Source organism: Phascolarctos cinereus, unplaced genomic scaffold (assembly GCF_003287225.1).
Source record: "Phascolarctos cinereus isolate Bilbo 61053 unplaced genomic scaffold, phaCin_HiC Scaffold_4;HRSCAF=312, whole genome shotgun sequence".
Taxonomy (NCBI): Eukaryota; Metazoa; Chordata; class Mammalia; order Diprotodontia; family Phascolarctidae; genus Phascolarctos; species Phascolarctos cinereus.
Window position 1 is genome coordinate 255,516,543 of NW_027555847.1, and position 24,776 is coordinate 255,541,318.

Here is a 24,776-nt window from a genome sequence, read left to right on the forward strand (position 1 = left end):
ATTTTAAATACAAGGATTCAAATCCCATCGTGAAGGATGTAGCTGAATTCCTTATTTGTGTGGGAAGAGTTTGATGAAATAAAAAAGTGGAAAGGGATCTTTCATTAATTAAAAAACTGTGCTTTCTCACCACTGCATTTTTGTCCATGACATTCCCTCTGTAGAAAATGCCTTCCCTTCATGTCTTCACATATTGAATCCTGTGAGTTCTCTAAAACCCAGCTCAGTTACCTCTTCTCCATGAATCATTCCTTCATCTGCCCAGCTGGAAGCAATCTCTCAATTTGATTCAACTGAAGAAGCCTTTATTAAGCACCTACTATGTGTCAGGTACTATGCTAGGTTCTGGGGACACAAAGACAAAAATAAAACTTTTTCCTAACCTCAAGAAACTCATATGGGAGGAGCAGGAGTGGAAACAGGACTGTGTACACAGACAAGTAGAAAGCAATTTGTTAAAAGGATGCTAACAACTGGAGGAATTAGAAAAGGCATCTTGTAGGAGATGGCATTTGCAATGAACCTGGAAGGGATATAAGACTTCCAAGAAAAGGAGATGAGAGAGAGGAAAGAATACCAGGAATGAAGGATAGATAATCTGTACAAACGCATAGAGATAGGAGATGAAATATCACCTACAGGACTGAGAAAACACATGTACAGTTTCTTTAAGGATCTCATCTGGAACAGCTTAGTGATGAAAAAATATTTTTGTGTGAAGGAAAAGATTCATATGAACTGTCAAAATATATAGGATATTACCACTGTGATAAATGAACATTTTGATATCTATAAGAAGTAGAAAAAGAAAAATTTCTATGTGTCTGGAGGTGGGGTGGGGAAACCAGTTTTCAGATAGTATTTGTGCAGTTTGGGAGAGAAAATGAACTGTGATTTAAATATAAAGATTCAAATCGCTTTGTGTATGATGTAGCTGAATTCCTCACTGGTGTATGAAGAGTTTGATGATAGAAAAAGACAGAGAAAGATCTTTAATGAGAGAAGAGAGAGAGAGAGAAGAGAGAGGAGAGAGAGAGAGAGAGAGAGAGAATTACGAGCAATGGAAAACACAGTTCTAAGGACACTAAAGAAAAGGAAGACCATGTTGTGGACATATGGCCGCAGAATATTACTGTGCCTCACTTCATTTGCACGTAGCTGGTTTATGACTAAAACGGGCAAAACTTTAAAAATGAGAAATCAAATGAACACTTAGAGACTGAGATATGATTTTTAAGAGGGCTATAGATTGGATAGGTTACTTGAAGGGGGTGTGAAAGGAAAAGGGGATCCACTGAGGGTTCAGAGAGTTCTCCTTTAAGCTATGGAAGTAGATAGGAACCACATAGAGGAACTAAGTATAGGAACTAGATAGGAACTTAAGAGAAGACTAACAGAGGAGTTCTGTTTTGAACTTATTGGGTTTGAGGTTGCTATGGGACATCTAGATAGAGCTACTCAATAGGCAGTCAGAGATGCGGAATTGGAGCTAAGGAGAGAGGGGAGGAGTAGATTTGTTAGTTATCTGATATAGGAGCTGACAAAATCACCAAGAGACATAATATAAAGGAAGAAAAGAAGAGGACCCAGAACAGAGCCCTAGAGCACATCCACATATATGGGGAGCGGGACAAAGATGATGATCTTATAATGGAAACTGAAAAGGACCCATTACACAAATAGGAGAGCCTGACAGAGTATATCATGCCATTTCATGACAACAATGCCATGAAGACCCAGAGAGTATCCAAAAGAAAGAGGTGACCAATACTATCCACTGCAGAGAGGTGAAGCAGAATGAAGATTGAAAAAAAAAAGCCTACTGGATTTAGGAATGAAGAGATCATTAATAACCTTGGACAGAGAGCTATTTCAGTCAAGTGGTAAGGATAGAAGCCAAATTGTAAGAGTCTGAGAAGTCAGTAGAAAACAAGCAAGTGGAGTTAATGAAGATGGGTAGCATTTTGTAAAAGCTTAGCAATAGCTCGAGGGGATGGTAGGAAATTAATATCTAATACTTAACAATTTGTATTGCTAATCACACACTGATCTGACATACATGCTGATCATACCCTGCTTTGTATTTGTATCTATGTGCATATTTTACATCTCTTACTCAACCATAAGCTCTTTGAGGACTAGTGGCAACCAGGGTTGGATATTGTTGACCACCCTCTTTTTTCTGGACACCCTCCTCTCTGGATCTCCATGACACTGCTCTATTGTGGCTCTCCTCCAAACCATATAACAAATTGCAAAAGAAGGGTCCTCCCAGTTAGGTAATGCCCTGAAGTCATGCTCCAATTTGAAGCCCAGAGGCTCTTTGTTGCTATAGCTCTTTCAGAGAAGGTAGCAATCTTTGCTTAGGATCAATAACAACAACAACAACAACAACAACAACAAACACCCAATTCCCTTCAGGTTTTTCTGTCTGGTTCACTTAGAGTTTTAATTATGAAGACTCTCATCTATTCAACAGATGATTCTCAGCCCTGGGTACCAAACTCTTTAAATCAAGGGGTTATGCCCTTAATCTCTTCAGATTCAACTTCCTGGTCATTAGACTTGGGGATCTCCCTGATCAACCCCAATCTAGTTCATGGTTTGCATTCCATATATCTCCCAATTTTGTTCCCTGAAGTCTAGACAATAAGCAGGTAATGCCTATTTGCTCAAACACTGCCAAATTACTATGCAATTTAGAGTTCCCTCACTTTTCAACCCCAACCATTTTGGTATATAGATAATTGGGCATGAAAAATATTGACATATGTTAAGTTCTTGGAACAAGGTCATTGTCTCTTTTCTCAATTTAGTCCCATTCCTGGCCCATCAGTATGCACACACAGCCAGATCAAGGCTTAAGAGAAACTTTGAGGCATGTCTTTATATACCTAACAAATGGTTGTCTAGCCTTTGCTTGAGGATCTCCAGTAAGAAAGAATGTGGTAGCCTGTTCTATTTTTGGATAGTGCTAATTGTTAGGCAGTTTTCCTTACATTGAGCCTAATTCTGATTCTCTGAAATTCCTATAAATTAGTTCCTGGTGGGGGTCGCTAGGTGGTGCAATGAATAGAGCTCTGTCCTTGGAGTCAGGAGGATCTGAGTTCAAATCCAGCCTCAGACACTTGATACTTACTAGCTGTGTGAACCTGGGTAAGTCACTTAACCCCGATCACCTCACCAAAAAAAAAAAGAGGAGAAGAAGAAGAAGAAGAAGAAGAAGAAGAAGAAGAAGAAGAAGAAGAAGAAGAAGAAGAAGAAAAGAAGAAGAAGAAGAAGAACAAATTCTCAGGGAAAAAAAATTAGTTCCTGGTGGAGGAATGAACCCATAGCGTTTTAAAGACAGAGGGAGATGGAGAAATACAGGAAGTGCCTGTGTTTACCAGGGTCATATTCTTTAGATTTTTTTTAAGTCCCTAAAAGGCAAAGACCATAGCAACATAATTTTATTTGCACACTTTCTGAGACAGCAGAGCACACAAATAAGCATTTCATCAATAACAGTAATGATAATGGACATGATGAGGGTGAAGCAGGATCTTCCTTATTATATAAGTTGCAACTCAAAGACTTGCAATTGTTTTAAAGACGGGGAGCACCACAACCCACTGCTCTAGCAATCAACAGACATGTCCAATTATACTGTTGCTTTGCAGCATGAGACTGAGTCACTAGGCCTTGTTGCAACCAGCAGGTGGCACTGCCTGTCAAGGTTTGATAGATAAAGGTGGAAATGAAAGTGTTAGGAAGAAGTACTTATTATCTCTTCTAGCCTGGATCTTTGGAAGGTAGGAGGTGCTGCTCTTCCCAAACCACATTTTTCTCCTCCAACCCTGTGGAACTATACCCTAGTCACTACTCTCAATGCACTATTAATATGTTCAAGAAGAGTCAAAGTGGTCCACCTGTTCCTATTCTCTGGTAGTCAGACCATCAATGACTTACCATCTCATTTTAGCCTGAGAGGCAGAAGACCTTGGACCCAGTTGAAAGACTGCTTTTTAAAGGAAATTTATCTAAACAAATCAATCAAAACCATAAAATTATTTCCATTTGGTTTAGTTCCCAACTATAGGGGGGCCCCAAACCCTGGCATTTTGAACCAAGGTTCAAACCTCTGTCCTGTTGTTCTTGGGTTTTTTTTTTAATCTCTGTAATGGCAAGGCACTCACTAGTTCTGTCTAGCATCTCCTCCATTTGATTAGATTTTAAGTTCCCCTAATTAGATTGTAAATTCCCTGAGAGCAGGGGTTGTCTTTTGCTTTTTTGTTGTTGTTGTTTGTTTCCCCAGCACTTAGCACATAGTAATTGCTTAATAAACATTTATTGATTGATTGAATTAAGAAAAAACAAGGATCACATAGCAGTTATGACCAGTCATAGTTACATATCAAGGATAACAAAGCTTTCAAGTTACTATGAAAATCAGAAATTATGACCAACTTGAATAGAGAAATTACATAGTAAATTCTTGCTGGCTGCACACAAAGGGGAAGGAAGAAATCAGAACTCACTATCCTTATGCATGTGTCATTCTAGACACATTCCTTTCTCAGGAGTCTGAATAAGCAGTAACATCAGGTAAAAGGGAGACCAGCTGCCTACAGCATATACTCTCTAGTGTCTGAGTGCATATCTCAAAATATCCCCCATGTGTTTGCCTCTCTTTCTCTCTCTCCTCCTTTTTCCTCTCTCTCCCTTTCTCTCTGACTACCAATCTATAATCAGCTGTCATGTTGCTGCCAACATACCTGCTTTGCCTTTTTCCTAAAATCATACTACCATCTGTATCACTCCCCATCATGATCTTTCCATTCCTTCCAGCACTAGAACATCTAACACCAGACTACATTTCCCAAAAGTCCATGCATCCAGGTCTCAGAGCCTTCCTTTACCTGAAGGAAATTGTTCTGAATAGTTGTTTTATGTGTATTTCTTCATCTACAAAATGGATATAAATAAAATGTTTGTCTCTTCCATTTCTGCCAACAGAATCACAGAATTTCAGAGTTGAAAGGAACTTCAGAAGTCAATCAGTCCCACTTATACCTGAGTTGAAATTCCCTCTACAACATCCCCAACAGATGATCATCTAATACTCACTAACACATTGACACATTTTGAGAAAACCTTTTTACAGCACTTCAAATCTCAGAATGAGGATAAGGAAGGAAAGAGAAGCTATTGTTTGCTTTTACACACAAAATATAATAACATTCTCATAATGGGAACAATACAAGATTACCAAAATCTGTGAGTGGCCAAGCCCAAAGAAACTGATCACCCATTTGTTTCTTGAATCACCAAACCATTCTGCCCCCCACACAGGTGCTACTGTTGGATCCAGTCAAACACAACAGCTAACAAAACTAGCGTCTTATCCTTTCCCTAGTGACCTAGTGATACCCCTGTTCTGAATTCCTATCCCTCTCTTGGCAGAATCTCCAAACCCCCTCCTCTCCTCTCCATGGTACCATAGGCTCCCCAAAAAGAAATTAGGCATTACAATCATGAGCTAGAGCAAGAAAGGAGCCCTAGCTGAAAGAGAGTGTTGAAAGCAAAGGGAGAGAGATTGATGTGGAGTGCAGGGCTGTCGGCATGTGCTTGCCATCTGTAAGGCGGAGGGAGTGCTGCCAGGCCTACATGGTTATTCAGTATTAAAAGAATATTCTTTAATTTGACTGACACCCTGGGCAGTTTCATCCAATTCTGTTGGTCTCTGTGATCCAGATGGGGGAGGGTGACTCTGCTCTCCCCCTTGGGAGATAGCTCTGGGGAGTTAGGCCACCCAGGGTAAGCGGCTGGTGATCTTCCAGGGAATAGGAAGAGATGGAGAAGATTGGGCTGGCAGGCCAAGGACTGTCCTATCATTTTGTTTCATGGCTGTACTTCAGAGGGTGGAGTGGGATTAGAAGAAAATGTTCTTCACTGACTATCTCAAGAGCTATAACATCATAAAATACCCCCTGGGGAGAACAGCATAAGATGTACCTTTGAATCAACTTTGTAAGATAAATTAAGTTGGTAAAGCAGCATGTGGAGACCTTGGGGAGGGACCTCAGATGTCATCAGGAGAGAAACCTTGAACACCAAAGGATTTGTGGGTGTTTTGCGGTTGGGAGGAGATTGCTGGGTTTGTTGAGAGATTTGGGGTAGGGGATAATAACAGTTCAATTCAGCAAACATGTATCTACTTGATAGAGAACTGTTCTAGATGCTAGGAAGTGAGGGTGATAAAAGGTTTAGATAAAATATAAGCCAATCCTCATGTGACATATAATCTAGAATTTTTTTTTAACAAAGTAAGTGTTCATCCTATCCCTTTTATATTGGTTTAGGGATCTTTGTGATGTGAAACCATAGGTGTGATATTTTCATATTAGTGTTTGATCTAACCCTTCTGAAAGAAGCTTAATTAAAATCAAGGAAAGATTTATTTTGGTCAATGGAAGGAAAGTATCAGTTTTGCTCACTTGAATTAATCTCAAGCACAATTGAGAATCTCTGGATATCAGAAGTTATTGCAATCAGAATTCTTACTGATAAAACAGGAACTAATATCTCTTGTACTCCCTCCATTGACATCACCCCACATGTAGAGGCAGAGGACCCTGTTTCTGGGAGAGTTGTGTTAACATGTAGTAGACGTGCCTTAGACAGACTGTGTAGTATATGCAGTCACTTTTTGTTGTTGCTGTTGTTCAGTCGTCATTTTTCAGTTGTGTCCCTATTTGGTGGATTTTCTTCATGTCCCCATTTTGGGGATTTTCTTGGCAAAGATACTGAAGTGGTTTGCCATTCCTTCTCCAGCTCATTTAAAGATGAGGAAAGTGAGGCAAACAGTGTTAAGTGACTTACCCAGGGTCACACTACTAGTAAGTATCTGAAGCCAGATTTAAATTCAAGATGAGTCCTTTTGACTCCATCCACTGCACCACCTAGCTGCCCCCTCCAGTCAGCTAGTAACATGGTAAATAGGAGACTCTTTCACCAGCTTAAGAGGTATTCAAAAAAGCCCAAGTTGTTTTTACCCATTCTCTCTGAGCAATTCTGTTTGGCTGCTCTGCTCTTCCTTTGAGTCCTTTGCAGATGTTGTCTCTTGAAAGAAAATGCAATTAGGTGGAGGCCTTGGGCCTCCTCTCCTCTGAGGCCATGTGGCCCTGTGAATACAGACCTCTGTTCTTTGCCTGTCTTGGTGTTTATTTCTGTTTTAGGTGACGGGGACTGAAGACTCTGGCTTGCCAGTATTCAGGGAGGTATTTTGCAGTCAGATCACTACTGATGCCCTGAGGAGCAAAGAATGACCTTTGGAAGTGACACAGGATTGAAACCGGTGGTAGCTGAGAAAAAGATTCATCCAGAAGCAACAATGACTTCGGAAATGAACTTGGTGGGACCAATGCTATGTAGGAATTGAGCTAAATTTGAGTCCATTATCCCCAGAGATCAAAGTAGTATAAGAGTGAATGGGACTTTGAGGCATTGGGGGTGGGAGATTGTACTTGTGTTCTTGCAAAGTATCTTTGAAGTCAGTGTCACTTTATAAGGCATCTAGGTGGTGAAGTGGATAGAGCACTGAGCCTGGAATCAGGAAGACCTAAGTTCAAATCCAGCCTCAGAAACTTACTGGCTGTGTGACCCTGGGCAAGTCACTTAACCCTGTTTGCCTCAATTTCTTCATCTTTAAAATAAGCTGGAGAAGGAAATAGCAAACCACTCCGGTATCTTTGCTAGGAAAACCCCAAATGGGGACACAAAGAGTCAGTCATGACTGAACAACAATATTACTTTATAAAAATTAATCAGTGTTAAGTTGTTCAATGGACCTAGGATGCTACTCACTGGCAGCTAACAGTGAGAAGAACACAACTTGTGGGAGCTTCAGCTGACATCAGTAGAGAGGAGACCCACCCTAATCCCTCCAAGTATTCTACAACCCTGAGAGGCAGATGTAGCCATGCCTTGCTCTAGGAGAGTGAGCCAGGGTGTACTTCTACACCGAGAACAGCTAACTGGTGCATACCTACAGCTGTGTCTGTACAATATGTTTCCTATTTAGTCTTTGAAAAATTTCTAGTTACGATACTAAAAGTTGACCCTCCTTCTTGGGAAGTGTCATCTTAGAGTCATGTCAGGTATACTAGTGATTGAGATTACTCTAAGCACTGAATTTCATCTTTTCCGTTCTGCTTCTAGCTATCCTAAAAGCAGATGTCCCTCTCTCTAGAAGAGGTTTTGAAAAATATGCATCTGATTTACCATTCAACTAAACTAACCACTCGGCATGATTAACAAGTTGACATAACATAAGCCGGTGACATGTTGTTTACACAAATACATATGGATGTGTTTGTCAAATGCCTAGAACCTTACCATTCATTTGGGAAGCAGGGATCAGAAGGGTTGGGGGGAGGAGTTCCCCATTGCTCTTTCCGAAATAAATCCTGAATAAACAGATCACTAGATCATAGAGTTCTATTGCTATAACCAGACCAACAAATATTAAACAGCAGGTTGCTGTGGAAGAGTGAGCTATTTACCTCTCAACAGAATCATTTCTGTCAGTCTCTTTTTACTTTCTTTTCTAATCTTGGAATGAGAGGCCATTTCCTCATTCCTCATATTCCTAGCATGTCCCTCCTGCCCTCTTTACAGCCTAAGTCTATGGCTACAATTATGGTCACCCTCTGCTTTCCTTTATTCTCAGGGATGAAAACCAACTTCATAAAAACAATGTCCAATCTGTACTTTGTTTTATTGATTTTTAATTACTTTTTAATTTTTTGTTATTCTGAGTCTGACAAACATTAACTAACACATGAACATCTCAATAGACAAAGAAAAATAAAACCAAGTGAAAGATTGTTTATAAAACTCATAAATCTCTACTACATACAAGTCATTTCCTTTTTAAAAAAAATACATATAAAAATTTTAACACAATTTCAAAATTGTACCATTTGTCTGTATGTGCCTTTAACCCTCTCGTTTTCTTCTAGGGAGTGAAATTAAGCCCTCTGGGATTAATATCGCCCTTCGCTCATCCAGATTGTACACTTAGAGGCTTAGAAAGGAATAATCATAAATGACCATCCACTTTAATAGCAACTTCAAGTTACATACATAGGCAGATAAGCACTGAAATAAATGACTTACACTTGTACGTCAATCCCAGGAGATGGCTTAGTTGTACCTCTCCACCCCACCCCCGCCCCTCCTTGAAGTCGAAAGGAAAACAGGAAGAGAGCAGACAGGTAAATGGAGGATGGCTTTCTCACTCCAGAGAAGCAAGGAGAAGAAAGCTGCTGTGGATTGGATTCCAGTCTTACCAACTCCAGCAGCTGGTGGGTCCCAGTCATGCTCTGTCACATCAAGAGATTTCAGTTCCATTTGCTTTCTCTACTTTCTATCTGCCACAGTGGTATTAGTACCAGCCTCTCCTCTATCTCCCCATGTGCCTTCTCTCCATCTTGGCCATGTGGCTTCTTCTCAGAATTCTCTTTCAAAACTTAAAGAAACCAGAAGGGTCCTGCAGTTTTTCCAGGGCAACCGAGGCACCTCTAGCCTTTGGTTCTCTTGCAACGAAAGAAAGGAAGAAAGAAAGAAAGAAAGAAAGAAAGAAAGAAAGAAAGAAAGAAAGAAAGAAAGAAAGAAAGAAAGAAAGAAAGAAAGAAAGAAAGAAAGAAAGAAAGAAAGGAGGAAGAAGGAAGGAAGAAGGAAGGAAGGAAGGAAGGAAGGAAGGAAGGAAGGAAGGAAGGAAGGAAGGAAGGAAGGAAGGAAGGAAGGAAGGAAGGAAGAAAAAAGAAATCTCAGGAGGAGATTGTAGAAGCATTATGTAAAACTGAAGAATGAGGGGGGAAATAATCCCTTATTTCACTTCTTTTTAATACCACAAGGAGCAAACACTCTCTTTCTTGACCTCCAGAGCAGAAGACTTCTTTCAAGCCAGCAAATTTGAAGTCTCTCTATTAAGAAGGATGAATTGGATGAATCCTTTTCTCAGCTACCACTGGTTTCAATCCTGTGTCACTTCCAAAGGTCACTCCTTGCTCCTCAGGGCATCAGTAGTGATCTGACTGCAAAAAAAAAACCTCTGTGTTTTCACCCATGTTATGCGATTTGTTTCTCCCAACACCACCAAGTCCTAAGCAAGTCCCACAACTGATATATCTTGCAGTCATCCAATGGATCCTGCATACTTCAAAACATCAAGAAAATCATGGTTCATTAACATATGATTTCACCAGTGTGCGCACCGTGAAAGAGAACTTCATTTCGAGTCAGAGGACATGGACTCAAATCCCAACTCTGCCATTCAATACCTGGATGACTAGTGCAAGTCACTTTGCTTCCCTAGGTCTCAGTTTCCTCATTTTTAAAATGAAAATGTGGGGGCAGCTAGGTGGCGCAGTAGATTAAGCCCTGGAGTCAGGAGGACCTGAGTTCAAATCTAGCCTCAGACATATAACACTAGCTGTATGACCCTGGGAAAGTCACTTAACCCCATTGACTAACCAAAAAAGGAAAAAGAAAAAAACAAATAAATGAAAATATGGGACTAGATCAGGGGTGTAAAACTTTGAAATTTAGATTCAGCCAAAGGGCACACTTGAGGACCTAGAGGGCCACATGTGGCCTCGAGACCACAGTTTCTCCACCCCTGAGCTAGATGACCTTTGCGGTCCCTTATGGCTCTAAATCTGTGAGTCCAAACTGGGTTCCAGACCCAAAGTTAAGCCCAACTAGTCCCATGCTACTGAGTTCTTCCACCACACCAATTGCAAACCCTCCAATTTGCCTTTAAAAACTATCATGAATTTCTATTTGAAAAAAAAAATCCTTAACAGGCTAGTCTGTTCCTTGGATAAAAAATGTATTCCCTTACCCATTCTTGAAGCTTTTCCTGATAGGAAGAACATGCCAGATCTACTGGACTTCACGAATCCAAAGCCAACAATGTTCTGAAAGAGTGTTAGACCTGACCTCAGGAGAGGCCTGGGATTAAATCCTGCCCCTTAGCATTTCTAATAGTATGACTTCTGCCAGTTTCAGATTCCTCATTTTTAAGATGGGGATACCTCTAAGCCTTACCCCATAATGAAGTTCAAATATAATAATGTGCATAAAGTACTTTGCAAACCACAAAATCATATAAATGTCAGCTATTACTAGTGAAAGGGTGCTGAAAACAACAATAATAACAACAGTGGACTCTCTTCTGACTATGGCCTTAAAAACCCAATGCCAGTAGACAATGCCAGTCTTTGAGTAATTTTTTCCGTAGTAGAGATTTGTGTTTCATTTTCACGTTCTATTACCAGATCCTCCTATATGACCCATCGGCAGCATGTGAAATGATTGGCTGAGATTGTATGGCCGTGAAACAGAGTGAAGCAAATTGGCTTAATAATAACCACAGAACACCCACCATGCACTTCCCTTCCCATCATCACTCAATTCTCAGACCTTAACATTCCTTTCCCCCCAACCCCACCCCACCTATTTAAATCCATATCATTGTTATCTAACTTACTCTGGGACTTTATGTTCATATCCAGAAAGGGAAACTGGATAAATTTACAGTGCTAAAGTCATCTAAAAAATCCAGCTGTATGGAGAGTTAGCACTGGGTAAACCTGGCTAGAGTTGGTTAGTGTGGTAAAAGACTGCCCCTCTGTGGAGACTCAGAAAAGCAGAGAAGACATTGGTAGTTAAAGTCCCAGAGTTAGAATTTGCTAATTTAAAAAAATTCCAAAAGAAGTCCAAGCTACCCCTATTTCTTCCCTATTTCTACCTCCAAAAACATTTTGGGACAAAAATTCTAATGCTGATTTCCAATCATATAACTAAGAGATCCACTCTCCCTTCCCTGGTTCTTAAAAAGGACTCCAGTGTTTAATGCAAAAACTTAATGAACTATTTCACATATCTCTCCTGGATTCCTCCAGTGGGAAGGAGACTCCGTGGGGGACAATAAGTCACAAAAGCACAGAACTAAAAAGGACCTTGGTGATCAGCACCCAATCCCTTCATTTCATTATTGTTGTTCAGTTGTTTCAGTTGTGGCTGACTCTTCATGACCCCATTTGGGGTTTTCTTGGCAGAGATACTGGAGTGGTTTGCCATTTCGTTTTCCAGCTCATTTTCCAGATGAGAAAACTGAAGCAAACAGGATTAAGTGACTTGTCTAGGGTCACATAGCTAGTAATTTTATGAGGCTAGATTTGAACTCAAGAAGATGAGTCTTCCTGACTTCAGACCTGGCTCCCTATGCATTGCACCAACCGAGGCCCAGAGAGACAAAATAATTTGCTCTGGGTCACACAGCTAATAAATGACTCAACTGACACTTGAAATCTGATCTTCTGACAACCTTTGGTATTCCAGTATCTTGGCATGTGACTTGGAATCAAGAAAAACTTGAGTTCAAATTCCATTTCAGGTGAATTGCTAGACATCTAGGCCAGAGCCACAGCAACCTTCAGCTGGAGGACAATTCCCTGGAGCAAAAGCTCAAATTCCTCAAATGTCTGTTAGTCCTAAGAATAATAGCAGCGGTTTATCTATATATTCCCATTGCTCCTTTTATGAATTAGAGTTTCAGGGAAAATGTGCTCATAGAAAGCTACTCAAAGTAATAAGACTTCTGGGCAGTCGAGTCATCAACATTCTCAAAAATCTTACAGAGGGAGAGGGGAAGGGAATTTCAAAATGGAGAAATACAGTAGATATTCAGATATTCAGGATTATAGAAAGCTTTTCCAGACCCTTAGAGAGAGGACTCAACTATCTCTGACCCTAGAGGGACCACTGCCTATGTAATATGAAACTTAAATGAATCTCACATACTGAAATGGCAGCCAGGTAGCCCCAGTGGATAGAGTGCTAGGCCCAGTCAGGGCATCTTGAGTTCAAATTTTACCTCAGTCACTTACTAGCTCTTGTTCCTAGACAAGTCACTCAAACCTCTGTTTGCCTCAGTTTCTTCAATGGGAAAATGGGGAAAAGTAACCAGCTACCTACTTCACAAGGTTGATATGAGGGTCAAATGAGGTAATATTTATGAAGTGCCTTAGCACAGTGCCTGGTACATAGTAGGCACTATATAAATGTTTATTCCCTTCCCCTTCCCTGCTCAAACCCACCAAAGCTTCTCAATTTCCCTATGTCTGCTATTCATTTCATTCATTCTTCATTCATTTCTATGATTCATAGTCATACAACAATACTGGTTGAATGTGGGTAGGGATAGGGCTCAGATTTGTGATTTCATTGGTATAAGAAATCCCTGAAACTGTACAAACACTGTCTACTGATGTCTGTCAATAAGTTCTCTGCAATCTTAGGGAGTTGCCCTAAGAGAGGTTCATATAGCCAGTATGTATCAGAGACATGACTTGGTCTTTCTGGTTCTAAGATTGACTATCCATCATACCACGTTGAGCATTCATTTTTTAAAATTTATTTATTTACTTATTTTTGGCTAGGCAATGGGGTTAAGTGACTTGCCCAGAGTCACATAGCTAGTAAGTGTTACGCGTCTGAGTCCGGATTTGAACTCAGGTCCTCCTGACTCCAGGGCCAGTGCTCTATCCACTGTGCCACCTAGCTGCCCCATTGAGAATTCATTTTTAAAAGATGAGCTTTTGTTTCTGGGAGAAAGGTGGAGTCATAAAAGGAGATTGCAAATGTTCCAAAGGCAATCCAACTCACCCTCCTCCTCCTGTTTTATTCTGGACCCAGTGTGTTGTCTATTTGTACTACCTGTCTAATGGACAAAAATCTAGAAATTTTCCATCTAACTACATGTCTGGGAAATAGGCATTCCTCAACCACTTGGTCTTTGCTATGTGAATATTTAGGTCAAATTCTCTTGAGGAGGCTCTGCAATGTTCCAGGACTTGACACAAGGATGTACTGGTAAACGTTTAACAACTAGCTCTACAGAAAAACAAACGTATGTACGACACACTTTTAAATTTAATCTGCATTGCTGACATTTTGTCCATCACTTTATTAAGTCTAGACAATCAATAAAACAATAAATCAAACTTGGATTTGTAACATTTTCTGATTTCCAAGCACACTGAAAATTTAACAACCAATTTAAATGGCTCCAGCAGCCTTTGGCTTGAAGCACCTGGAATGAGGTTATCCACAAACAATAACACTTCACTCTCCGTAGAGAACCTCTCTTCTACTTGGACTCTGAGCTGGATTTCCTCTGTTGTGCCAGCAAACACTTTTGGCAGCCCCATATCTGCCTGTTTCATGACGTACTTGTGATCAGGAGGTCTATGAACAAGATTAACTCTCATTGTAGTTTCTTTTTTCACTTTATTTCCCAATTAACAAGCATTTATCATCTCTCCCTCCCACCCTGCCCAATTTAAAAGAAAAAAAACTCATAATAAATATGCATAGTCAAGCAAAACAAATTCCCGTTGTTGAGGCACAGAAACGTATCTCATTCTGCTCTAATTATGTCTTTCAAGTAATTTTATGGGAAGGGACTATTTCATTTTCATCTTTGTATTCTCCAGTACCTATTACAATGACTGACACATAATAGACAATTAACAAATGCTCGTTGATTGACCTATGAATTTAAGGCAGCATTTTGTTCTACTAAATCATGTCTTTTATAATTAACGAACAATAAGCACAGTGGGATATTGTATTCTCTACATCTTTCAGTCAATTGCACAACAGTAAAGATGTGGCATATTATGAAATAATGTTTGCCAAAAAGGCTGACTTCTCTGTCAATATTCTCATACAGGATGCCCTCCATGGGAATGTAGATGATGATTCTAAATATTCTTTAGAGATAGGAAAGTAGATGTATAGGTTGATGGTTGCGGATTATCTTTTAAGCATCTTTTTTTTTTCTTTTGGTATTAGTAAGGGCTGAGATTTCTTACCACATTTTTAATATCTTCCCTTCCTTCAGATCCTGTACAAATCTTTTCCATGTATATTTGGCCTGCTTCAGCTGCTTTTCCCATATTTGTTCTCTTTTCTACCATTTCTACCTATCTTTTTTTTTGTATTTTTTTACATTGGACCATATCCCTTTAAATGCCCAAACTTTTATTTAAATCATTTTTTGTGTGCATTCCTATTAACATACACATTTTTGCTTTCTTTTTTCCATTTCTGCTTATTCTTTATGTAGATCTGATATTATGATGCTAGAGTCTACTGTCCATGATGGTGAAAAGAGTTTGTTATTATAGCACCCATAAATGATAGGATGGCTCCCTTGTGGAATGCTTACCCAAGGTTCAAGGTACTCTCTGGGTCTATACTCCTCAAACTACAGTTCATGAATTCCCCATTCATATTTTTATTTTTCAAGTCGGTCAGAGAACACAATTAGCTCAATGTAAGGGCATTTACTCAAATAGCAGATTAAGAAGATTTATTAATTTATTAATTATTAAGGTTAATTATGAATTATATTATTAATTCTTTATTTATTAATTATTAAGAAGGTTTATACATTTATGAATTTATTTAAAATTTACATGTAAAGATTTATAAAGAACATCCTCCCTCACCATAAACTTATGGGCATACACTCCCACAAACATATATATCATCAGTGGGAGAGTAAACATGTACAGAAAAAGATATACATGAGACTCACACATGGGGAACACATATCTATGAATGGGTAACACACCTCTGATGCCTCAGGGCCCTTTCTGCACTCTTATGATGTTGCTTGAGCTACTCCTCTCTGTGAGAGATGTCTTGGCCAGGCACATTACTCTGCTGGGGAGTTAATCCATTGGGCTCACTGAGCCTACTCTCTGTATGAAACTTGGCCCCACTGGGTTCAGCTGAAGTCCTTCTTTCAGGCATCATTCTGTTGTGAGCAAGCAGTCACCAGCTACCACCCATCTAATAAGAGGGAGGGGCACCAGACTTTATTATCTGCCCAGGAACTCCACCTTATAACCCATTCTTAATGTTTGCCCTGCTCTCCAGATTCCCAGGTGTTGTCATTTACCAAAGCACCCTAAGGACTTCTGGGCCTTGGCATCTACCTAGCAGTTAAACCCTCCTGTATGTGTTATCTCCTTCCCTCCCTCTCCTCTCCCACCCAGTAGAATATGAAATTCTTGAGAGCAGGGACTGTCAGTTTTAATTTTATGTCCTTTATGCTTAATATATTCATAAATGCTTAATGAGTTTTTTTATTTATTCATACTTGCCAAAATGAATGGTGCTAAGAAACACAACAGATACTTTTAACTTCTACACAAAATTATTAAATTTTTAAATTACATACTTTCATTTCAAATACAGCAAGCAGCTAAATGATACAACTTATCTGTGTCATAAGCCTGTACAGTGGAGTGGCAATGACAGAGAGTCATTCCTCTGTCAAGATTCAAGTACCAACACATTTTACCTCATGTGTGCATATTGAATTAAATAACTACTGCTCTGCGTTCACTGTCAATTGTTCACTGTATTAACTTCAGCTGTGTAGACTTTGGCTTCAACTTTGCCTTCATTGGGAAAAGTGGGTTTTTAAACACAGGAGTTGTGCACAAGACTACGATATTTTGGTGGGGTTAAGTGACTTGCCCAGCATCACACAGCTAGTAAGTGTTAAGTCTGAGTCCGCATTTGAACTTAGGTCCTCCTAACTCCAAGGCTGGAGCTTTATCCACTGCACCACCCAGCTGCCCATCTAGCTACCATATTTTGGCCATGACTTCACATGCCCCTCTCTTCCAGGTTTACACACCTCATAGAGGACACCCCCCCCCCCCGCCACAGTTTGGAAAATGCTGATTTAGGAGGTTGGTGGGAAGAGTCACTGATCAACTTTATGAGATTATGTGAAAGTGATCTTTTGATGGAGACCTTGACTCTATCTCTTTATGGAAGATGCCCACAGAGACCTTCATTGAGAGAATAAATGATAACTTTTGGGCACCAGGAGTGAATTGTTTGGCTTAGTTATTGTATAACAGGACCACACTTCTGAGTTGATCACAGACTCCATTTTCTACTCAGAAAAAGGCATTGTTCTTGAGAGCCATAATGCGAAAATAGAGAGATGATATTTGACCTACAGGGATCTGGAACAAGTCTAAAACCAGAATTTATCGGGAATTCTAAAAATAGCACTTAACCAGACCTTAGCACAATTGAATTTTAGAGCTGAGAAGGACCTTGGAAATCATCTAATGCAACCCCTGTTACTTTACAGAAGAAACTGGGACTCAAAGAAAGGCTTTGACTTGCCAAAAGTCACACAGATACTAGCACAGAAAACCTCCCCTCCCTAACACTGTCTCCAAAAGGTACTGGCTCAGAAATTCTGTGAGATTAATTTCCACAAAGTTAAATTTTCTAATTCAGTTTTGTAGAGAATTAAAGCCCTCCGTGAAAACAGCAAACATCTCTTTTGAACCAGTAGAGGGCAGTAGTGACATAAGCCAGACTGTTACATGCATATGAAACTAATTTTAAAATCTTCCTCCCATCCTGCTCCCAAACCCCCACCCCCACACCACTCCATAAGATGAATTCTAACATAATTAAAGGAATTGTAGCCCTTGGCTGACCCTCTTTGGCGCCCTGTGACATTATTTTGCTGAAGAAAGTCTAATTAAATGGGTAGTTCTGGCTCAATCTTCCCAACAGCTAAAACAAGATGCTATCTAAGGAATAGCTCCAGAAATAGTTCGATCCTGAGGGCACTTTAAAGGTTCTGCAAAGCAGTTTATTTACTATGATCCCATGAAGTATGGAATGGAAGTATCTCCAGCCCCATTTAATAGATAAGGAACCCCAGGTTCAGAGAAATTAAGTGATTTTTTTCTAGGTCCCACAGCTATTAAACTATCGAGTAAGGATTCAGCCCATGTCCTGTGAATTCAAATACATTTCTCTTTCCACTACACCATTTGGGGAATGGATTCGAGTTTGAAGCTCTGGGTTGTTAAAGCAAAGGACAGATGACAACTTGTTGCGTGTGTTGTACAAAGGATTTTTGTTCAGGTATTGGATTGAGTGAGTGACCTCTCTGGGTCCCTTCCAAATCTTGAGATTCTGTGATTTGGTGGTATATTAAGATGGAGATCCAATTTCTCATCCACAGAAATCCCCATCCTCTCATGCTCACACAAATCCTAGAGTCACACTTTTTTACTTTCACACCTTTTTGTCACTCTCCAGATGTCCAAATAAATTTCCAGACATGAAGAGAAGCAAAACTATTTAATATTTTAAACATCTACAAAGCCTACTAGCTGCAACTTCAGGTTAGTAAAGTGAGAACTATAGCTTCTAGCGTTCTTCAGGCAAATACAAGTACTATCCTGAGTAATGTTGCTGGATGTATCCATTGCCTTCTTCCTCCTCGAAGATTTCTTCTTGGATTCTGGAATTTTGTTTTAGATAATTTCTGCATCGGGTCCAAACGATGTTCTGAAATGCATCGCTGTAGAATATCCAGGAAGGAACCAAATCTATGAGATGTGCCTTCACAAATCAAAAACACAAACATTAGTGTTTAGGAGGAAATAAAAGCAGTTAAGTTGAAAAGTGAAAGATTTCTAGTTTATGGAAGTGATTTTTTAAAAATTCTCAGTTTACACAATCTAATAGGTAGCATTTTTCTTCCAGGTCATTGATAGCACTTGAAGACACTGAATCTGACGTTTCAGGCTACTTCCTGAAAGCAATCCAAGTCACTTTAGGATATCATATTAACTGTTTCAGCTGACTCTCAGGGTTAGGCTTGGCCAAATGGGATAAGGGCCCAGTACCTAACATCAGGCCTTGTTTATAGAAGCCACTCAATAAATGCTTGTTGAATGAATTTAACTGAATTTTTAGAATGAAAATTATCAAGAGAAGCTCGTCTTTTCCCATTCCACCCTCTGGTTTTGTGTCCTTCCTCATGGGCAGATCCTGACTGTCTTTCCCCATCTACTTTCCCTATCAAAATCTGGTCTGAAATCTCAGGCTATACATTAAATATTAATAATTAATTATTTGTATTTACCTTGACAAGTATCTCCCTTAAAAGTACTTACACTGTTAAAAGGGGACAAAGTCTTAAGCCAAAAGACTGAATGATTGAATGTCTAATTGAATTAACCTTTTGACACAAATATTAGGCTGCTCCTCCCCTTATAGATTTGTGCCCCTATAATGAGATATCTTTGGAAATAAAAAAGAATCTGGTGATACACTAAAAAAAATTCAACTATTTGGACTACTCTCAAGTTTAATACAAGCTAGATTTGGGGTAGCGGAAGAGAATTAAAACTGTATTCACTCAATCCAGCGATCATGTTTAAAGATTTACTACATGTTCTAGGCACTGGAAATACAAGGACAAAAAATGGACTATTACAAGCCCTCAGAGAGCAAACCTCTTAGAGACAACATATAGACATATAAGTTTATGCAGAATAAATAAAAAGTAGTTTAGAGAAAGAGGACACAGCAGTTGAGAGAATAGGAAAGGCTTCATATAGAAGATAGTGCTTGAACTGAGTCTTAAAGAAAGTTAAGAGGTTCTACAAGGTGGAGTGGAGGAAGGAATGCATTCGAGACAGGGAAGACTCAGGTCATGGACATGGAGGTAGAAGATGGTGTACTACATTAGGAACAGCAAGAAGGCCGAGACAGGGGAGAGTAGAAAGAGCAATAATGTTTCAGTAATAAGACTGGAAAGGTAGGCTGAGGTCAGGTCATTAGAGACGTGAAAAGCCAAGCAGCAATTTTTATTTTATCCTTGAGCCAATAGAGAGCCACTGGATAGGTGACTGATCTGCACTTGAGAAAAATTACACGATAGGTTAGACTAGGGAGAAACATGAGACATGGAGACCTATTAAGAGCCCATTGCAATAGTTCAGGTAAGAGTGGATTGAGGCCTGCCTGAACCATGGCAGTAGCTATGCCAAGAGGATGGATTGTAGGGATGTTGAAATAGCAAGATTAGTTATTGATTGGCTATGTGGAGTAAAAGAGTTTGATGAATAGAAGATAACGTCAAAGTAGTAACCCTGGGAGACTGGAAGAATGGTGGTGCTCTCAGTAGATATAGGGAATTTTGGAAGAGGGATGTTTTAGAGGGGAAAGAGAGAAAGTTTTCTTTTGGACAAGTTGCATTAGAAACATCTATAGGAAATCCACTTTGATGTTCAATAGGTGGTATGTGACTAGATCTCAGGAAAGAAACTGGGGTTGGATATGAAGATGTGTGACTTATGTGAACAAAAATGATCATTAAATCCATGAAAGTAAAAGAAATGGCCAAATGGAGAGTGTAGATAAAGAAGAGAAGAGGGCCAATGTTGGAGTTTTGGGGGGTATGCCTACAGTTAGGAGGGGTGGAGAGCCAGCAAAGGAATCTGAGAAGGAGCAGTAATACAGGCAGATGAGGCAAGAAAGATGAACATCACAAGAAGAGGAATATCCAGGAAGGGATGATGCTTAATGATGTCAAATGCTACATTCAGATCAAGAAGAGTAAAGACAGATAATAAGTCATTAGCTCAAGCAATTAAGAAATCATTGGTAATTTTTAGAGAGCAATTTCAGTTGTGAAAAGATAAGCCAGATTGGGAGGTGGAAGGGAGAAGTTGAAGAGTAAGACAACAGGAAATAAAGACAATGAATGTATACAGCTTTTTTCCTTCACATTTGGAAGCTAAACTGAAGGAGAGATACAGGATGATAACTTAAAGAGGAGGAGGTTCTAATGGAGGGTTTTTTTTAAGGATAGAAGGGACTTGGGTATGTTTGAAGGCAGCAGGAAAGGACGTGGCAGATAGAGGTTGAAATTCAAGGAGAGAAAGGGTATGACTGAGTTATCATTCTGAAGGAGAAGATGGAAGGGGATGGGATCAACAGGACATATAGGAGAGTAGGCCTTATTGAAGAAAAGGATCAGAGACTGCAGTAAAGGGCAAGAAGGATGATGCTAAGGAATTTTGAGATGAAGAGGAGAAAAGAGGAAGCTCATGGCCTTCACCATAATAAATATGGTAAATTTCAGATTCTATTAACAGTACCCAATAGACTTTTTGGGGGGGAGAAAGGAGGAAATAAGGAGACAGGAAACAGGACTAACCTTCCCAAGGCTGTCCATTCAAATTATTAACTATACTCTATCTCAGACTAGAAGCCTAAGTTCCAATCTCAGTTCTATTAATAATTTCCTGATAATAAGGGCAATTTAGCCTCTCTTGAACTCTGGTCTCTCACGTAGCAATTCTGGATGATCAGTATTCTATTGTTAAGTTAGTGGTCTAGAAGAGTTAGATTCAACTTCCAGCTTTTAACTTGTAGCAAATTTTCTTTGGGAAAATATGTCTCTTAATGTTATAAATTCTTCCGACGTTCATGAGAAAGAAAAAGCAGGAAACTGTAGGTGTACTTGTCATGGCATAAAACTCAAAGGACAGATACAAGAATTAGGAACTTCAATGGGGATAAAGGGATTGGCCTACATATCTAGTAGCACCGCACTGATATCTCACATCCCTAGAATGTTAGTGTGAAGAACTAGTCTGTCAATCAGTTTTGTATGGTTTTTTTTTTAACAAAAAAGAAAAATCAATTCAAAAATTCCAAGCACTTCTTCCTTCTCTTGTTGGGTAGCCTTGTAACATTACTTCCATGTTTCACGAAAGGATAAAGTCAATAGCTAGTACATTAAAGCAAGAATTCTTTGTAGTTTTTCTATTTCCTTTCCCCCAGCATTTTACAAATAAGGAAACCGAGCCCCACAGAGATTAAGTGATTTACCCAAAGTCACACAGAGGGTAAGTGGAAGAGGAAGGATTTAAACCCAGGTCCTCCAACTACAAATCCATTACTCAGCTTCATCATGGATAAACAGGCCTTTATTGGCTGGTTTGGGAAACTAATTACCACTTACATAGCACTGTTTCTATGGGGAATGGCTTTTTTAATCCATTCAAAAAAATCCTAACTTTTGAAGCACAACAATTACAAGGTTGGATCTCAGTGACATTTTTCTCAAAAGGTAAGCAGGAATTAGAAACAATTTGAATTATTATTTATATACCTAAGAGCTACCATTTATACAGAGCCTTAAGGTTGGCAAAGCACTTTACAAATATTATCTCATTTAATCCTCATAATAGCCGTAGGAGATTAATACTATTATTAACCCTGTTTTACAGATGAGAAAACTGAGGCAGATAGAGGTTAAGTGACTTGCTCAGGGTCATACAGCTAGTAAATGTGAGAGGCTGGATTGAAGTCTTCCTGACTGCAAGTCCAGCACTTTGTGCACTGCTTTACTAAGCTGCCTCATAACCTAACCCTACCAACGAGAGACAATTATGAGTTCTTGCTCCAAGGATCTGTGATTTCATGGTATGGGTATTCGTTCCACCAAAATCCTTATACAACTTAGTAGATAGGTTTTATAAATTGCTAAAAATGAAAATTTTATCTCCTAGTAGAAAACTGTTTGACTGTGATCCTGCTTGAAACTGGTAAAACTTGTTCTCAGATTACAGACGCAGTCTATTATCATCCACCTCCATTTCTAAATCCTTTCCAGCTTGGGAGGACTTTTCAATTTGTTCTTCTCCTGACATTGTTATCAAGAGTCCATGTTATAGAGAATCCCATGCCATGCTGAAACACGAGAGAAGAATTTCAATTGTGAGTTAAGCGCATCAAAAATCAGAGAAATGTAGCTATGCAGCAGTAGGTCCCATACACTTTTCCTCAGTCATTTCTCTTAAAGAAATGAGTTTTAAATTACCAAGATTTCATGAGCCAGGCAACCACAAGTTTCATCTCCAGTTGCAACAAAATCCAGTGATTCCTTAACAAACTCATCTGCTCTCTTCGTTATTATGCTGGGGTTGAGGTTCTTTGTCATGGGGGTAGAAATAGAGTAAGGTGTCACCACCTGAAACAAAGAAGAGAGAGAGTAGACCTTTGCCCTATCACAGTATATCAATCAACCAACAAACATTTATTAAGCACCTACTGTGTGCCAACCACTGTGCCAAGCATTGGGAATTACAAAGAGAGGCAAAAGACAGTACCTGCACTCAAGAAGGTTACAATCTAATGGAGGAGATAATGTACATATATACAAAGCATACTTATCAGTGTTCATGTCATCATATTTCTCATCTTCCTTCCTGTTCCTGCCCAGTGGAGTAACCTTCTTGAGGGCAAAGACTGCTATTAAACTTATTTATTTATTTTCATTTTTTAAGTAAGTTTTTATTGATTTTTTTTAGCAGCACCATTATCATCTTTCTTGGGGGGCCGGGGGGCAAGTCAATCAGAGTTAAGTGACTTGCCTAGGGTCACACAGCTAGTAAGTGTTATGTGTCTGAGGCTGGATTTGAATTCAGGTCCCCCGAATCCAGCGCTGGTGCTCTATCAACTGCACCACCTAGCTGTCCCTATTTTGATTTCTTTTTAATCCCTAGAGTTTCTCCAGAGAGGCAGCATGATATAATGGAGATATATAAATATATAATGATAGTATATATAATATAATAATATCAATACAATGTAATGTGATAATGTAATATATTATATATAAATATAATAATATGAAACAGAGCCAACTTCGGAGTCAAGAAGGTTTGGGAAGGCAAAAAAAACTCCAGGCTCTCCAAATTTCCTCCACAAAAAAGGCAGAACATAGCCTCCAAGTATACTTAGAGTGGCAAAAATAAATAAAAGTGAGGGTAAAACAGCTGTCCTCCTAAGACAACCTGAGAAGACTTCACAAAAACTGAGGCGGAGGTTTGGCCTGAGTGAAGTACACACACCTCCAGGTAGACTTGTTGAATCAACAAACAGTAAGCCCTAGGGGCATCCTCACCTCAGGAACTTTCACCTTACAGAACAGTGTGGGGGGATGGAGGGCTGAACAGGGAAAGATTGAAGGACCTTCTACTGTCAGGGCTGTAAAGAGGGAGCACATGACCAACCAGTGAGCGAATGCAGTAGCAGAGAGGTGAAGACCCTGCTGGCTGTGGGCATTTGCAGGAGAGCAGAGTTCCTGGCTTTGGTTCCAGGGTATGGGGGAGAGTCGGTTTTGCAGCTGCCGGAGGGACTGCAAGGACAAGAGTATTTGTGGGCAGCCTGGCTGGGGTCCCTAGCCATGGCTAAGGAAGTGCCTGAGGAAGAAACTAATGGGGGAAAAAATGTAAAAGAAAGAGGTTTAACAGTACCAGACTTCCAACGGTATTATAAAGGCAGTAAATATCAAAACTCTCCTGTTGTGGCTAAGAAATAGAAAGGTGTATCAGTGGAACAGAGTAGACATACAATACATGTATGTAAAAGGATTATAGTAAGCTTGTATTTGACAAATGTAAACATTTAAGTTCTGGGGATAAGATTTCATTATTTAGCAAAAATTATTGGGAAAGCTGGAAAGCAGTATGGCAGAAATTGGGCATAGACTAATATCTTAAACCATGTGCAATGATAAGGTCTAAGTGGATACATGCCCTAAATATAAAGAGAGATATCACAAGAAAATTAGAAGAACATGGAACACATTACCTATCAGACTTATGGGTAGAAGAAAAATTTACGAATAAATAAGAGATGACATTGTGAGGTGTAAAATGGATAATTTTGATTTATTAAATTTAAAAGTTCTTGTATGAATTGAACCAATATAGCCAACATTAGAAGGGAAGGAGAAAATTGGGGAAATTTTTCATAGATAGTCTCTCAGACAAAGGTCTCATTTCCCAAATATATAAAGA

The 24,776-nt window shown here is 39.4% G+C and overlaps 1 protein-coding gene across 5 annotated transcripts in view; it reads right to left on the reverse strand.

The window, feature by feature from the left end:
• Positions 1-18,230: 18,230 nt before the first annotated feature.
• HSD17B3 (hydroxysteroid 17-beta dehydrogenase 3) overlaps positions 18,231-24,776 on the reverse strand; it is a 67,432-nt gene continuing 60,886 nt past the window's right edge. For all 5 annotated transcript variants that reach the window (XM_078153004.1, XM_078153005.1, XM_078153003.1 and 2 more), the window contains 2 exons: positions 22,793-22,942; positions 18,231-18,513 (listed from right to left, as the gene is read on the reverse strand). In XM_078153004.1, the coding sequence (XP_078009130.1) occupies positions 18,346-18,513; positions 22,793-22,942 (318 nt within the window). In that variant the 3' untranslated portion in view covers positions 18,231-18,345. The remainder of the gene's footprint in view (positions 18,514-22,792; positions 22,943-24,776) is intronic.